At 34.4% G+C, this 15,610-nt stretch overlaps 2 protein-coding genes across 2 annotated transcripts in view; one reads left to right on the plus strand and one right to left on the minus strand.

The window, feature by feature from the left end:
- LOC144437240 (maestro heat-like repeat-containing protein family member 1) overlaps nucleotides 1–2,052 on the plus strand; it is a 28,835-nt gene extending 26,783 nt beyond the window's left edge. The window contains exons 32-34 of the mRNA XM_078126142.1: nucleotides 409–543; nucleotides 883–1,051; nucleotides 1,579–2,052. Of these exons, the coding sequence (XP_077982268.1) occupies nucleotides 409–543; nucleotides 883–1,051; nucleotides 1,579–1,661 (387 nt within the window). The 3' untranslated portion in view covers nucleotides 1,662–2,052. The remainder of the gene's footprint in view (nucleotides 1–408; nucleotides 544–882; nucleotides 1,052–1,578) is intronic.
- A 3,415-nt stretch (nucleotides 2,053–5,467) lies between these two features.
- Nucleotides 5,468–13,300, minus strand: LOC144437887 (uncharacterized protein C18orf63-like). Its single transcript, XM_078126919.1, has 11 exons — nucleotides 13,134–13,300; nucleotides 11,831–11,966; nucleotides 11,337–11,490; nucleotides 10,398–10,474; nucleotides 9,796–9,905; nucleotides 9,169–9,265; nucleotides 8,293–8,375; nucleotides 7,725–7,908; nucleotides 6,565–7,221; nucleotides 6,176–6,268; nucleotides 5,468–5,602 (listed from the first exon to the last, which is right to left on the minus strand). The coding sequence occupies exons 1-11, from the start codon at nucleotides 13,298–13,300 to the stop codon at nucleotides 5,468–5,470; spliced, it is 1,893 nt and encodes a 630-aa protein (XP_077983045.1).
- Between the last annotated feature and the right edge of the window lie 2,310 nt (nucleotides 13,301–15,610).

The raw sequence follows: 15,610 nt of genomic DNA on the forward strand, positions 1-15,610 counted from the left end.
TTTGTGTTGTGTATAATTCATGTATGTTTGATGATATCTAACCAGTGTTCTCCTTGAAGAAAGTAATAAGGGTACCAAACCTTTTTTTCCTTGAGTTTTGAATACCCTCTTGCGAAAATGACAATCATGTACACTCAAAACTACTTCATTTTATATCAAAATTGTATCAAAATGGACTGTCACCACAGAATGCAGGTTAATATCAAAATTGTATCAAAATGGACTGTTACCACAGAATGCAGGTTCTCCACAGACACTCCAGTTTTCTCCTGCTTTAAACCTTAAGGTTTGGCTCTCACTTGGTATATATTATTGTGAGAATGAATGTTTGGGATTTGCTTCCAAGAAATATTTTGACTCTGTGAGTAGAAATTTCATTACCAACTATATATTATTGTATTGCTGTAGGCCTGTAAGTTTGCTCTACGTCAGTTTGGACCATTGATGGGAAGTGACAGTATGAATGAAATGTTTCAGAAGCATTTACTAGAAGATGGACATCTTAGTTATGGTGAATTTATGTATGATCTCTCTAAAGTTATGGTACGTCACATTTTGATGTAATATATAGATCAGTTTTGCAGACTAAACACACATAGCAGAATCATCCCAACTTTGGAGATGACTTGAGTTTACAAAACCATCATCTATGTACAAGTTTCAAAAATGAAAACACTGCAAACACCAGAATTTTAGAGTGTACACATAGCAAAAGAGTTTGTTCATGGTGCCAAGTAATTTAGAAAAGCTGATGTTACTGGTCTAAGCCCATCACCTTAGATCTAATTTTTCATGCTCATATTTGATTTCATGGTATCCATTGGGCATGGACAAATTAACACTATATATGTTGAAATTTTGCATCTTTTCTTCTGTCAACAGATCAGTGATTTTCCAGACAAGGTCAATTTCTATGTCATGGGAAATGTGTCTTTCTTCAAAAGTCAGTGGGCAGATATCCGAGGTAATGCATCTATGGTGGCAGGTTTCTTACTAGGAAACTTACCAAAAGAACAGAGGAATTTGATATCCAAGGAGCATGTATGTGGAGGTGAGTTGGTACCAAAACAAAATTTATCATCTTGTGTAACAATCATACATATTGAGGGACAAAAATCATGAATGAATACAATATTGTACAATCTGATATGTTGGTACATAATAACATTATTATGCTTGGGAATGTGGGTGGGAATACCTGGTAGGTTGTCACATGTATTTAGGCCTGCAAAATTTGTAAGTTTACCAACCGTGAAAGAATGGTTCAGTCTACATTAAGACCCACTCACTGTTTTCCAGCACTTATACCGATATCTCAGTTAGTGTCATGACCAAGACAATGCTATCACATTAATGTCAATATCTATTATAAACCACAATTCTAATTATTTTATAGGTCAATGTGTTTTTCGTAGCTTGTCAAACTCAATATTGCTACTATTGGTTTAAACAATGATTCTTGACTTCAGTTTTCTTATGGAAAATTAAGACCACAGTTTTAGTTGCTATTGTCAGTTTTCTTGATGATGTTATATCACTCAATAAGTCATACTTCTTTATTGTCCCTTCTCATTACAGCATTGATACTATTACTGAAAGACCAATCCTCTGATGTGAGAATCAAAGCAGCAGAAGCAATGAGTCTACTACATGATTACTAGATCATACAGGGTATACAGTATGGCATTATACAAATCTACATAGTTTATATCAAGCATGCCACAAACTTTGCAATGTAGCAATACTTAACATGCTTGAACATATGATGGGATTTGGAGGATTTTCATTTTCAGAGTGGCATTACTGTTGTAGGTTGTATGCATCAAATTAAATCACCCCATGCATAGTATAAAGTATGTGACTGTCCTTCGGAGACAGTCATAAAATATTTGGAATATAAACATATTTTACACTTTAAATAGCATGCAAACTGAAATATCTCGACACTAGTGAATGTGTTCTGCATGTTTAAATGCCAACTACTAATAGTTTAATTTCAAATGCTGTACTTTTGAATTCATATTAGTTAAAATGTCCCTTGAAAAATTCAACATCTCAACCAAGTATTAACTTATTTTGATTTCTGTACCTTGTTATTTAATTTTTACAGGATGTAAAATAAGCATGTATAATGAAAGTTGTAAATTTCTTTTGAAGATAATGAAACATCAAGAAATGGCTTCTTAAATGCAAACTTGTTTAATATCTACGTGATAAATTGAAAAGGCATAGTCTGTAACTTAATGGGCTTTGTTGGCTGTCTTTGCTTCGTTATCGAAGTACACAAGTGTACCATATGTTTGCACATTTTATACACTGACCGACTTTTGTCAAAAATGGGACCTCAGTTACAGACTGTATCACTTCAGTGTAGTTGATATAGAGTTCACCATTCAATCAAAAGTCATAGCGAATATGTGAGTATGTATGAAATGTACATAGCTTGAACTTGGATGTCATTTTACATATTCGCTTTCATTTCTCAATTCAAGTGTACATTGCAAGGGTTTTAATGAGACGGTCACTCAAAGAACACACTGCTGGGTTAGTATACACAGCTTGGTCTTGAAATGAATGAAGTTATATGCCATCATTTGCGCTGGATTTCACATGATATAAAAGTATGCATGTCATCATTTAGATTCAACATACACTTGTAATCTGTTGATTCTGGTCAGTAGTGTGCCCTCTGTCGATGTGACATGACACCAACTTACATTCACAACAATTGTGATGTACAAGAGTTTGATGTTGCCATAGCCGCAAGAAAAGCCAGTTTTTATCATTTTGACAATCCTTTTTGATACTGTCAGTCAGGTTTCCAGTTTTTGAGATTTTGATGTGACAGATATGTACATCATAATATGTCAACTTATGAAATTATGAAAAACAAGGCTTGGATTTTAACATTTCTTTTATTTGATTTAATTTAATTATTACATGGAAATATTACTAGTTCCATAAGTTATGTTCAACAGAGGTGCTGAAAATAGCATTCACATCATTTATAGATATAATATTGGAAAAGTCAAACTCTGAAATTATTCTTTATGATAAAATTTAATCAAAACAGTAGATAATCTTGAGACATGTTAAAGTTTGAATTGCGAATTATTTCGTAACATTACATGGTATGATTGCATGTAATTGTACACTAGTAGTGAATTATTTTGGATTGGGGTTATATTGAATGTCATCTTGAAAATGTACAACATGGATATGAACTTACAACTGGCAGGAACTTGTTAAAGTCCATAGTTTGGAGAGTAAGTACCAAATTTTTATCAGATTCCTAGCAATTCAAAATGTGAACTTACAGTTGGACTATAATTGATTGGATAATGACCATGTTTGGAAACGGGCATCAAATTCATGCCAAAAAAAATAAATATCATTTACAAAATCAAAGTATTTGCTTCAAAAGCAAAAAAATGTAGTATATAGATCTCCGTAGAATGTAGTGTTAATTAAAAATGGAAGTGATAAATTGTTGTATGTTTTGTTTCAAAATGGAACCATTTGTAATAATATTGTATAATTTTGACATTTAGAGTTATACGTATATCTGTCATGACCCCTACAGATGGAAAAAAGAATTCAACTTTTTGTAACATGAGGGTTGTTGTGACCGGTGCCAAACTATATTAAAAACAATCTCGTAGTTTAGTTTTCCTACTTTTTCAATGCAAAACCAAAAACAGAGATAGTGCAATAACGATATTGTTTATGTAACCATGGATTGTTTGCTTGTTATAAGAAATTAGGTAATCTGATGTAATCATGAAGAATTAGAAACGTGGCTCAATTGGCGACAATGCTAGTCTAGAGGCTATCTGTGGCATCAAATCTCTCCTAACTACATGGCTAGCTCAATGAGGTCCTGACATGAAATTTCAAATTCAAACCGAAGCCACCCAAACAGTCATTAACATCATGTTTGTTAATCAATAACAGAATTGTGCCCAATAATGAGTTGGTGTTTATTGGGGCAGTTACAAAATGTCCAAATATGGTACATTTGTCAGATCAGGATGTTACTTATACATTGTTTGAATATATCATTCTAACATCTGGGGGTTTACTCATTTGCGTAAACAACTTTGGTTTTATGATTTCTCATTGAGCTAGATAGGGTGAAGAGGGACCTTTGAAACCATGAATACTGAGCCTCTAGACTATCACAGTGCATGAAGATGTACAGTATTCTTAGAGATTTTGCAGCAAGTTTAAATTTGTTATGTAAAGCTGACATTTCTTTAGAAAGTTAATCTTATGTGAATCTTCTATTGTGATGATTGCTTGACAGAGTTTGGGGAAATATTGATAGGGTATACAGAAACTATAATTACTTAGATGGTATTTATTCCTGAGCTGTAAAATAGCAAATAAATCATTAAAGATTAGATCTTTTTTTCAGTAAAGAAAATTATGCCTGTGAGTGGTTTCTGTTGGAGACACCTGTCTGGTACTTGTGACAAACTTGTTATTATTACTGTAACAGCGATTCTATTGAATACTCTGGCAGCTATGTACTACTCATATGGCAAGATGACTAGTAATATATTAAAAGTAGCAGTTTGTTTGTTAGACTGATTCAGCAGCTCCATGAAAAAAATTCTAGACATTGTTACAGCAGGGCGTCCACTTTCAATGATAAAGGTAGCCTCCATTATCAAGTTTGTTAGGTAAAGGGAACCTCATAACAATTATTCAGCATGTAGCATTACATGTGATATTTGAATACATAATAATACCATTTTTGTGGATTCAGCCTTTTACACGTCCCTCTACATGCATGAATCAATCAATTGTATTAGCCAGGGTTATTTGGCATACGACTTTATCATGCAAGTGGAGAATGGCAAGTGAAAGTTTACCCAGCCTTGTTGTTACACGGCTGCCCGAGTATTTATAGAATTACTATAAAGCAGAATGGTCCATGTACCACTGGATGCATATTACATTTGCAGCCCACCCCCATCCCCCACCCCACACACACATGCACATGCACATGCACATGCACATGTGGAATTTATAAGCTACAAGTCAAACTAACTGAATGTTGAAGCTGAATAGTGTTCAATAACTGTTTTATAACTAAATGATATCTTCTATGATCAAGAAGTAATGGTCACACGCTTGTGAAATCCTGTGTGTGCATGTATGTAAGGTTGTTAAATATGAACAAGTGAAAGGCCAAGCTAGCACTTTGGTCCTGACTCTTGTGTACATTTTGCAAATTTACATACCTTGAAAGTGGCGTTGAGATTCAACTTGTCATGACATTTACACGTCAGTATTCATTTAGCTCTGAAGCATTACATTACCGGTGTTTGTAACTCTTTGTCACTACTGGTTGTGTGCAAATGGGTATCAGTGTTTGACTGTCTTGTATACAACTTGAAGTTGAACACACCATCAAGGTAAGTAGATAAGACTTGAAGTACACCAATCAATATAATGGTTGCTACTCTTCCATTCTTTGTATTTGAAGATGTGTCATCACTTTATCAATAAGATCTGATTTCTTGTCTTTGGCCTTTAGTGGAATATGTCTGTCTTTTAACCAGTTCACCAGGGTAGCAGTGTTCACCTTGGACAACTGGGAAAATAGATCAATGAAAGTCAATCAAAATTTTTGATATATGAAGTGTTGACATCAGTGATGTTCTAAGTGCTGATACACGACAGATGCACGGTTTCCTTTCTTTTCTGATCTCCAGGCTCACTAACTGTTCTCAAATGTTACCCCTTTCTCTTAATAGTTAACAGTCAGTGATCATGAATGTAAGGTTTATTATTTGGATACAGATGAACTTTCATTAACGGTACAAAACTGAGTTCATACATTTTGGGATGTTATTTTAGAATAAAAATGACAAACCCGAATGGTTCTTCTGTGGGATACTGCATTCGCTACAAGATGAAGAACACAGTTGAAACTGAAGACATGGTTGGACATTTTGGTTCATTTTGAGGCTTTGTTGTGGTAGCTTTGAGAATTTTATGATAACAGTTACTAATGTTCTGTTAAAGCTGTGTAGTTATAATAGAAGGCTTTTGTATCATCGTATGGAAATGTTGAAATTTGCATACAAATCTTAACTCAAAGTTTAACACTTTTTTTCAACAACATATCTGTCATAGAAGGAAAAGGCAATGCAATTTATAATACCTGTCCATGGATAGCCAAAGAAGCAATGTCAACATTCTCCTGAATTTTAGGTTTAGGCCTTGGTTTCTTTACTGCATCACTTCCTTCATTGACCTATAAAAACACACAGTACATTAGGTAAAATCAGACAAATTTCTTATCATGCTTTATGCCCAAAAAATGAAATGAAATAACGATCTAAATCTAAATGTGAATAATGTCTGGTTTATACAAATTACAACCTAGCTATAAGCCCATCTAAAGTAAAGAGGAAACTTTAATTTTACACACACACACACACACACACACACACAGACACACACACACACACACACACACACACACACACACACACACATACCACCTGTTGATTCAAAATCTTTGAACTAAAACTGTGATATGGTCCATACCTGCTTCTTTCTTTTGGCAGACAGTGAAAGCTGGAGTTTATGTGGACGGAGATCATTTATCTGTGATTGTCCAATGTGGCATTCCTGTAGAATACTTCTTTCACCATTCATTGATGTCTGTCCTGTAGGTGTTATTATAGCATTGGCAGGTTGAGACAAACTATATGGTAGTGAGTTAGCAGATTGCTGAGTGATGTTCCTGTTCAAAACAGTGACCTGGCTTGATGTAGGATTACTGTTAATATGACTCCTGGGATTCTGTTGACTTTTATGTACCGGTGCAATCACAGGTCTTCTTGTTGGTTTGAACACTGGTACAGTTTTAGGTAGCTGTGGTTTGCTTGATGCAGGAGTCTTCACACACTGTGGTTTGAAGATTGGTATCAGTTTCTGAGCTGTCAGAGGTCTGGAGATATTTATCTGGCTTGTACTGTTAGGACAACCCTCATCTCTCGTAGTGGTTGGTGGACAATTAGCCTTTAGAAAGCTAGCATTTCTAAACAGACTCTTCATGTTACTTTGACTCATAACACTGGTCAATTCTTTAGATTTGACTTGGCTAGATGCCTGTGGGAACAATCTCTCAATAGGTCTTCTCTCGGGTAACTTCCTAATTAGTGGTTGGTCAGTCAAAGTGATATTTGATAAGTCTTTCTCCTGAATTTCATGACAGAAAAAAGACAGATTATTATAGACCATGTCACATGCAAGTGTAAATCTATGGAAAAGAATATGGCACACTCGCTTACAGCTGTGCAATCATATGTGTAGTCTCTAAAATCACCTGGAACTCTAGCTACTGGTATGCATGTACTCATAACAAGATTTGAATTATAAATTGTACAGCACCCATTTTTTATGCTGTAAAACTGAATTTTCTATTTCCAAAATTGACACATTCAAGAACAACCCATTTTGTGGTAAGGCTTTCAATCAGGTTTGTTCCTATTTTCACTTTGAAGTATAAGTTTAATTCCAAATTTCATGAGATTAAGACTGCTGTATGATGAAATTAAGACTTGTATGATATATGATAAAACTTCAAATAGATTTATGACAATAAGTCACACTCCAATCAGCAAGTGTTTCACTTACACAACATTTGTAAAACTCGCATTGGGTCTGTAAAGTTATCATGTATAAATTAGATTTATATATACCTCATTACTTGCTTCACAGATTACAGGTGTACTGTATTGTGGTTTTCTGTCAATATTATAAGGCATACCACAAACTTGAGGAAGTTTACTCTTGATGTCATTCAGGAAACTTGATAATATTGGTTCAGAGTCGGTTCTTGGAATTATTAATAAGTCTCTCTTCCTGACACATAACTCAGGGTATCTGATAGTTTGGTTAATGTTGTAACATTTCTAGTTTTGATGAAGTAACACCACTATCACAGTTAAAGTGTACGCCTCCATTTCAAACTTCTTTGAGAAGTGTAGCAAACGAGAGGTTTTTTGAGGCTGGTAAGTCCATTTGTTGGTGAAAACGAACTTTTTAAATAATTGCCACGTCTAGTCTTCAGCGAAAAAAATTATGGTTTGACATATAAGGAAAACAATTTACCAGATTTCCTCCTGTCTGAGATTCCAGTAATTAAGTACAAATACTTGAAAATAATTAAAATTTACATGGGTATCATGATCTGTTGGAATTGACTATCTTAAAATATATCAGTACTTGGGGCTGACATCTGTCACATTACAATTTGATAAAGGATACGTGAAGAGGGAGTGTCCTAATGCTGGAAAATATATATTAAAATAGACAAGCCCTTCTTCAGTTTCTGGTAATCTGTAACCATACTTTGTTCAAAGAAAAAATGTAAGAGCATGATTGTTAATATCCAACTCCCTGGTGTACAGGTTTAGCCATCATTCATTGGAAATTTAACCTTTAAATGCAATTGACTGAAAATACCACTTATTTCTGCTGATAAAATTCAAAATTGTTGTAACCTTTATAATATTTGTAATAATCAGCAAATAAAATTACAGTTGTGATGATGTCCAATAAGTCTGGTGGCATCCTCAAAGTCAAAGTAGTACAGTGACCTTTGACATTGTCATCATATACAGAGACTGAAAACATGCCCTGGGTAATATGCCAGAAATCCAAGAAGCCTATCTTAAAGATGATTGGCTTTAAATAACATTTGATATAACTATCAAAGTTATGATGCAACCAATACCTGACATTCCAGGATGTGCCTCCTTCAGACTATACAATATATTATGTATAAAAAATATAATATTTGTAAAAATTAAGATCTAGTTTTATTTTAGTTTAAATGTATGAAAATTACTAGCACTTATAGAATTACTTGTCCCATGACTAAGCTTTGTTCACAATTATAAATTTGCAGTTCTTGCTCTTATCAGGATATGAATTTTTCCCTTCTGGTGAGTATTCATTCATAACACTTACAAACTTTAATACATATTATTGCTACAGGTTTCACTACCAACTACACCTTTGTGTCAGAACATTACGCACTACTACACACTACCAGGAACTATTCTATAAGAGAGAAATGAATAGAAATGTTATCATAAGTACCTAATAATAGCTTTTAGGAGAATTTCTAGAGTGACTTACAGTATTTTTCCAGTGTCTTCTAATGTCCTTATAAGTCTTGAAAGGGCTAGACTGAGGAATGTCATGTGTGATGTTGACCAATTTACCCTTCTTCATACTGTAATTTAGATAATATTATTTATAAAAGACAATATCAGAATAGAGACACATTTTTTACTATGATGGCAAAATATCATGCTGAAATTAGATATGAGAGAGAGAGAGAGAGAGAGAGAGAGAGAGAGAGAGAGAGAGAGAGAGAGAGAGAGAGAGAGAGAGAGAGAGAGAGAGAGAGAGAGAGAGAGAGAGAGAGAGAGAGAGAGAGAGAGAGAGAGAGAGAGAGAGAGAGAGAGAGAGAGAGAGAGAGAGAGAGAGAGAGAGAGAGAATGGATGGTGAAAGTGTGATTTATTTTCTTGTGGCTGTCCATATACAGCTGAAATTTCGGGTACTTTAAAGAAATCCTAACTTTTTAGTAAATCTTGGACTTGTCTCCTTGAACTTGATCATTACTTTTTACTCATGTCAAGTCCCAGCATTGAAATTTCCCTGTGTCTTGCTCTAACGGTTGGACTGATAATAGTTTTGTCATCGAACCAAGATAAAAAGTATACGTTTCCTACACAACTACAAACAAATGTCTTTCATACCTTGGAAGAACATGGCACCATTTGTCTTCAATAGAGAATTCATTGATGATAGCTGATCTTGACATACAGAACTTTTCAAGTACTGGAGTACATACTTCAAAGTCTTCAATCTATGTATCAAAGTATTAAAATGATAGAATACATCGTATTAGAGTAAAGTCAGTTAATATCTGTGAACGGTTTGACATTTGGTATCAGGTAACTTTTACTAGTACATTGTACATAACAGTGTTAGATGTATTCTAATATCATGATATTTATAACTGGTGTCATAGTTATTGTACAAAATAAATGACCAACTGTAGAAGAAAACTAAATAAACTTAGAATACCATAGTTTTAAGTCAGGGTGCTAAATTTTTGGACTGTTGGAAAATAATACAACTTTTTAGAACATCACACACTTTAATTTCCTTTGAAGATGATGGTTGAGAGGGTTATAATAATGTGCATCTACTCTACATAGTGTATAACTTACTACTGAACTTTTCTTTCTGAGCTTGTCTGATATTTTGAGACAGTTTCTAAATCATGCAACTTTACTTTCAATACAATAGATGTAACATTAGTATTATCAAGCTTGCAAACTTTATCAGTACAAACCTGATTAGCTGGTAGTTTTACAGTACTTGCTTCAAGTGCAAAAGATATTTCTTCACTGGTTACAGTCACATTCATCTCTAATAAATTAAAAAAGAAGAGAAATATTATCAATAGACCTATGACAACGGGAAAGCCTTTTTATTTTCACACTTTGATGAAAATGGGTAAATAAAACTATATAAACAGCAATGTTATTTTGCATGACTTATCAGTCTACTTGATCAGTCAAGTTTCTCATGCAGACTATGTTTCTTAGTACTAACATTTTAACCAGTACATAATTTGATAAGCTGAGAGCTTTTGACTGCAAACTGTCAGTCTTGTTCACTCTATGGGGATGATAGATGGCGCTGTTTATAATCAGTTCACAAGTGACTCTGTTTCTGTTTAAAAGAGTTCATTGTATTATTGACCGTGTTGTATCTGGTAACAGGGCTTGAAATTAACAGTAGTCCCAGGCCTGTATCCACAGACTACCAATTCTTGTCATTGGGCTACCATAATTTGTAGCTAGTAGGCCACTCAGGATTTAAAGGATAGAAAAATTTATGAACATAAAAGTATTTTAATAACACACATATTTCTAATAGAGGAACTCTGTTTTTCAGTTCAGAAATATAGAACCTTTGTCCACATCCTTGGGCTAACACTTTCTGAAATTGGTAGCCCACTAGAACTACCAAAGAAAAAAGTCAATTTCAAGCACTGGTTAACCATGATTGATGAACACTTTGGTAAAATAATGTTGTAGTTATACACCCACACAATTACTACATATTTATAAATAGGAACCCAGGCTTTCACTTAATGACATTTTCAATGGGAAAAATCTACAACTGAATCAACATTACTTTTGTGCAGACGATATTTCAAACATGACAATGATCTTGATTGTAACAAGAATATAATTACAATTTGATTATTGATATTGGTACTTACTGACAGCATTCATTTTAGAATTTGACATCAGAAAGTCTCTGCCTTGAATCATTAAATTACCAACTTTATTCCAATGAGGTGCAAGTTTAGCAGTCAGTGTATATATGTAACAGGCCTGGAATATGTTAGACAACAATCTACCAGCACTTTCAACCTACAAATGACAATGTGTACAACATTATAGTACAGCGGATTTCAAAATACTGTTCAGTGACTCTGTTTCAATTTTGCTATCTTAACATCATCATGTGTGTAGTTTCATATTAGTTTCTGTGTGTTTGTATCAAACAGAGCTGTAGAGCGGTATTTTTAAATCTGCTGTAATTCAGTGGGCCTGCATATTTAGGCACTCTCACTGCACACAAACATCTACTCTTACTGAAAACCTTTGGTCATTTTTCTGGGGGTTAGGAACACAAGAGTAATCTGGTAAAAATTTTCTCTAGTTACTGTTCTTAACATGACAAATACACTGACAAATGTATGATATTTACCTGTAAACCCATCTTTTGAAATTTTAGTAACAATGTTTTGGCTTTCCAGACATGTTGATGCATTGTAAGATAAATTTTCCTACAGTCATCCAAAGATGGTGTTGCCATTATATTTGGTTCAGTAAAGATCAGCTCCCTGAAATCAAACAACATGGTGTCATTTATTAGATTTTCTCCCTGATTTGATTTCAGTAATTTACTTCTTTTCCTATCTTGAAAAGCACCAATCTTAAGAGAAACATGACAAAAAAGAGATCACACACATTAGATCTGCACTTCCCACTTGGCCACATAATCACACATACTAGCTATATGATTATGAGTGCAGAAACTTCCAGTTGTAGTGATTGCTTATAAACTTCTCCAGATTTCAAACACGATGCATAGTCCCTCTAAAATCTATGGCACTTAAATTTTATGCAGTTACTGCCTTTTAACAAAATACTGACAAAGACACACATGGGGCCCCGGCGGGTATGATGAATTTTGCTTACTGACTTAAAAAGAAGAAATATATCCTATAAACCATTGTAAATCGGAACACCCCAATTTAGATTCTGGACACCCAAGAGGTAGACTTTTTTTTTAGACTCTCAGTCTCTACACATGTACAGTTTTTATTGTGAAATGACACCCCCTTGCTAGTACCACCTCTATAGACCACTGCTTACATTTCCATATAACACTTTCAAAAATGAACAGTATGATTTCAATAATTCAGTTTAATGACCTAAATGTTGGATATCAACAAGTTACATGACATAAGGACTTATGCAAGTTTCAACTCCTTAGTTTTGAAAACAAATAGTTTTTCTTCTAAAAAGTTGTCTTTTGGTTTCTCTGTATTGCAGTTTTTTCATTTATTGTCATGTGTTGTGATACTTCAACTGTATTTCCAATTCCGTGCCTCTGTTTTTACATTGATGATTGCAATGTTTGGGTTTTGATCTGAATGCACCAGCGCCTATTAAATTTCGGAGTGTCTGGTGACCGGCGCTTGTCAGCAGCATTTTGTTCTCGTGACAAGCGCCGGGCACCAGCACGTCATGCTGGTGACAGGTTCGAGATTTTTACGGCATCAATTTGATGTGTATTGATATGAAGAAAACGCTCTGGTTACCTTTGAAAATGATTGCCTTCGTACACCAAATACACAGAACTTTCAACAAAATGTTTAAATCGTGAGCAAGCGTGAAACTGACGTGACGGGGCTGGGGTCACATATCGATATATCGTTCCCCGATACGTAGGTTATTTTGAGTATGAATACAGTATGGACCCGTCGCCATATACTATTACATACCTGCATTTTATGACCTGAAGTTGATGAGCACTCTTAGTCTTACACTGGTTATTGCCATTATCCTGTGTAGTTTCTCGTTTTATGACAAGGGTTATGGCACACAACTCCTTCATTTCAGGGAGACGGACAAAGAAGAGAGCTGTCGGATTCTTCCATTTTGCATCCATGGATCAGATAACGTAAACATAAAATGTTCAGTGCCAACAGTTACTGCGCTGATATGAAAAAAGAAAAGAATGGCCGTTTTAAAGTGTACCACGTGTACCAGGAAGGGTACAACTCGGGGTACAGCTGAAATATCATGTATCAGAATGTCTCACTCTCGAGTTTTGTGTCACATGTCGTCTGCTGCAGTTACTCTCTGGATTCGCGCCAATTAATAAGCGTCCCTAAATGATGATTCTTGAAAATTCGTCGTCATACATACCATATCATCGGGTATGATTTCATTAAACTTACCTTATAAAGTACTCTTTTCTGTTGGTGAAAGTGTTTATCGGTCGCAGGTATCGTATGTAAAACGTACGAAATAGCCAGCAGTGAACGATTTCGTTCATGGGACCATAGCAGTTAATGTATGATCTACCGTTGATGGCGTCCTCACTATATTTACATAATGACGACATGCATGTACACTAATCTAGTATTATCGAATACGGGAAGATCTATGTTCATGATATCATTTTAAGGTATAAAAGACTCGAAAGCTGTCACAAGCATTATACCGAGTCACCTCTAGCTATGCCGTAGTTGTTGAGGCCTATATAAATTTTAGTATGTAGAAGGCTTTATACGTTTATTTTTAGCTGAAATGGGCCTCAGTCTCTGTTACAGAATTTGTCATTTTTAATGAGAATTCTACAATATATTGTTTTCAATTCCTTGTTTTAAAGTGTTTATGGATATTCTTTTTGTATTGATGTTACCTTAAATCTCGTCTTATTGTTCTGTTTTCACATATGACTCATGTTCACGTTCAAGTGGTTTTTAAAAAATTACATTATTTAAGCAAAATTATTGATAATGTCACAGATATTCAGCCAATTGAAAAGAAAAACAACTTGACCACTAATGTTGTTGTTGTTGTTGTTGTTGTTGTTGTTGTTTAAAAAAACAAAACAAAAAACCAGTCTGTACAGTATTTGTATATAACATACATGTACTATAAATGTATTTTTGTTCGCCATCTATTTCTGCAGCCTTTTTTCTTACTAGTTGTATGAATTATGAATAATTCACAGTAGACCCTATCGAAGTTTACATTTGCATCGTGATTGAAGACGAAGAGTCTATATTTGCATCGCCTAACAACATTTTTAAGTCGGAAAAGTCAATTTAATAGTAATGAATGATTTTACTTAAATTGCTCTGTGTCATCTTTCAATTTCTAGTTGGTATAGCTTCGATAATTTAAGAACGTTTGAAAGTAATTGTTCAATTATGGAAAGAAAATGAATAATTGCGAACGTATTTGAAAGATGACAACACAGGCTAAAGACGTTTACGCTTTGACTTTGTCCATTGGATGTTTTGCTGTGTTTTGATACATCGGGTTAACATCGCTTTTTATCAGACTGTTCACTACCTTACATTATTCTTACAAACTTGATGTACTACCCATTTGATGTTGTTCAGGTAATTAAATGCGGCGAAGCTATATGCGAATGTTGTCACTTCCGAATTCCATCAATGTTTACATGTAAGACGATGTTAGTTGCACATGACAAGCTGTGATTCTTATTCCAATGAGCAACTACGTCAAATACTTAGCTAAGACAGATGGTAATATCCAGTCAACTGTCTAATTATTTCTAAAGATGGGATATTCTTGCGTTGTGATATTCAATTTCTTTTGTTTTAACGCAGCATTGTTCGAAGTTTTGTTAATAGGCCTACATCTCCCTTTTATCTGGCCTTATTTTAGTGGTCTGAAGTCTGGCGTACTGAAGTACCTCAAAAAAATTTTTTAAAAAAATAAAAATTTAAATAAATAGCAATATTATTTCTTTGTATATTTTTTTGCACAGTTCAACCTAAAGCTATTTTAAACCAGAATTGAATAGTTAGAATTCGTAACGATATGTTTTGGTTGTCATGGGGTGCAGTGGTTGCACTTAAAGAGTTGTCATGGATATTACAATATATCGCTATTTGTGTCGGAATGCTGTGGGGGGGGGGGGGAGTGACATCGCCTTTGAAAGAAAATAGGTGTATATTATTAGACAATATAATTGACAGATAATAAATATAATTTCGTCTTCTGTTGTTTGTGAACAGGAAATATACATGAACCAATCACACGCATGCAATCATTGACGATATAAAGGTACCGTATACCTCTTAGAACGCCATAACCTACACTTACCTAGAAATATTTCTCACACTGTATTCGTCGCACTATTCTAAATTTAGACAAGACTGGTACTGTATAGAGTGACAATACAGGTGAATGACCAGACATACACGATTTTATATGA

Source organism: Glandiceps talaboti, chromosome 7, assembly GCF_964340395.1.
Source record: "Glandiceps talaboti chromosome 7, keGlaTala1.1, whole genome shotgun sequence".
Lineage (NCBI taxonomy): Eukaryota > Metazoa > Hemichordata > Enteropneusta > Spengelidae > Glandiceps > Glandiceps talaboti.

What these genes read in the sequence shown, in the direction of transcription:
- LOC144437887 (XM_078126919.1), bottom strand. Translation starts at nt 13,300, where the DNA reads ATGGATGCAAAATGGAAGAATCCGACAGCTCTCTTCTTTGTCCGTCTC. An exon ending in GAAGACACTGGAAAAATACT is followed by an intron (nt 8,376 to 9,168) that starts GTAAGTCACTCT and finishes CTTTGAACAAAG; the next exon opens with TATGGTTACAGATTACCAGA. An exon ending in TTAGGACACTCCCTCTTCAC is followed by an intron (nt 7,909 to 8,292) that starts GTATCCTTTATC and finishes CCAAACTATCAG; the next exon opens with ATACCCTGAGTTATGTGTCA.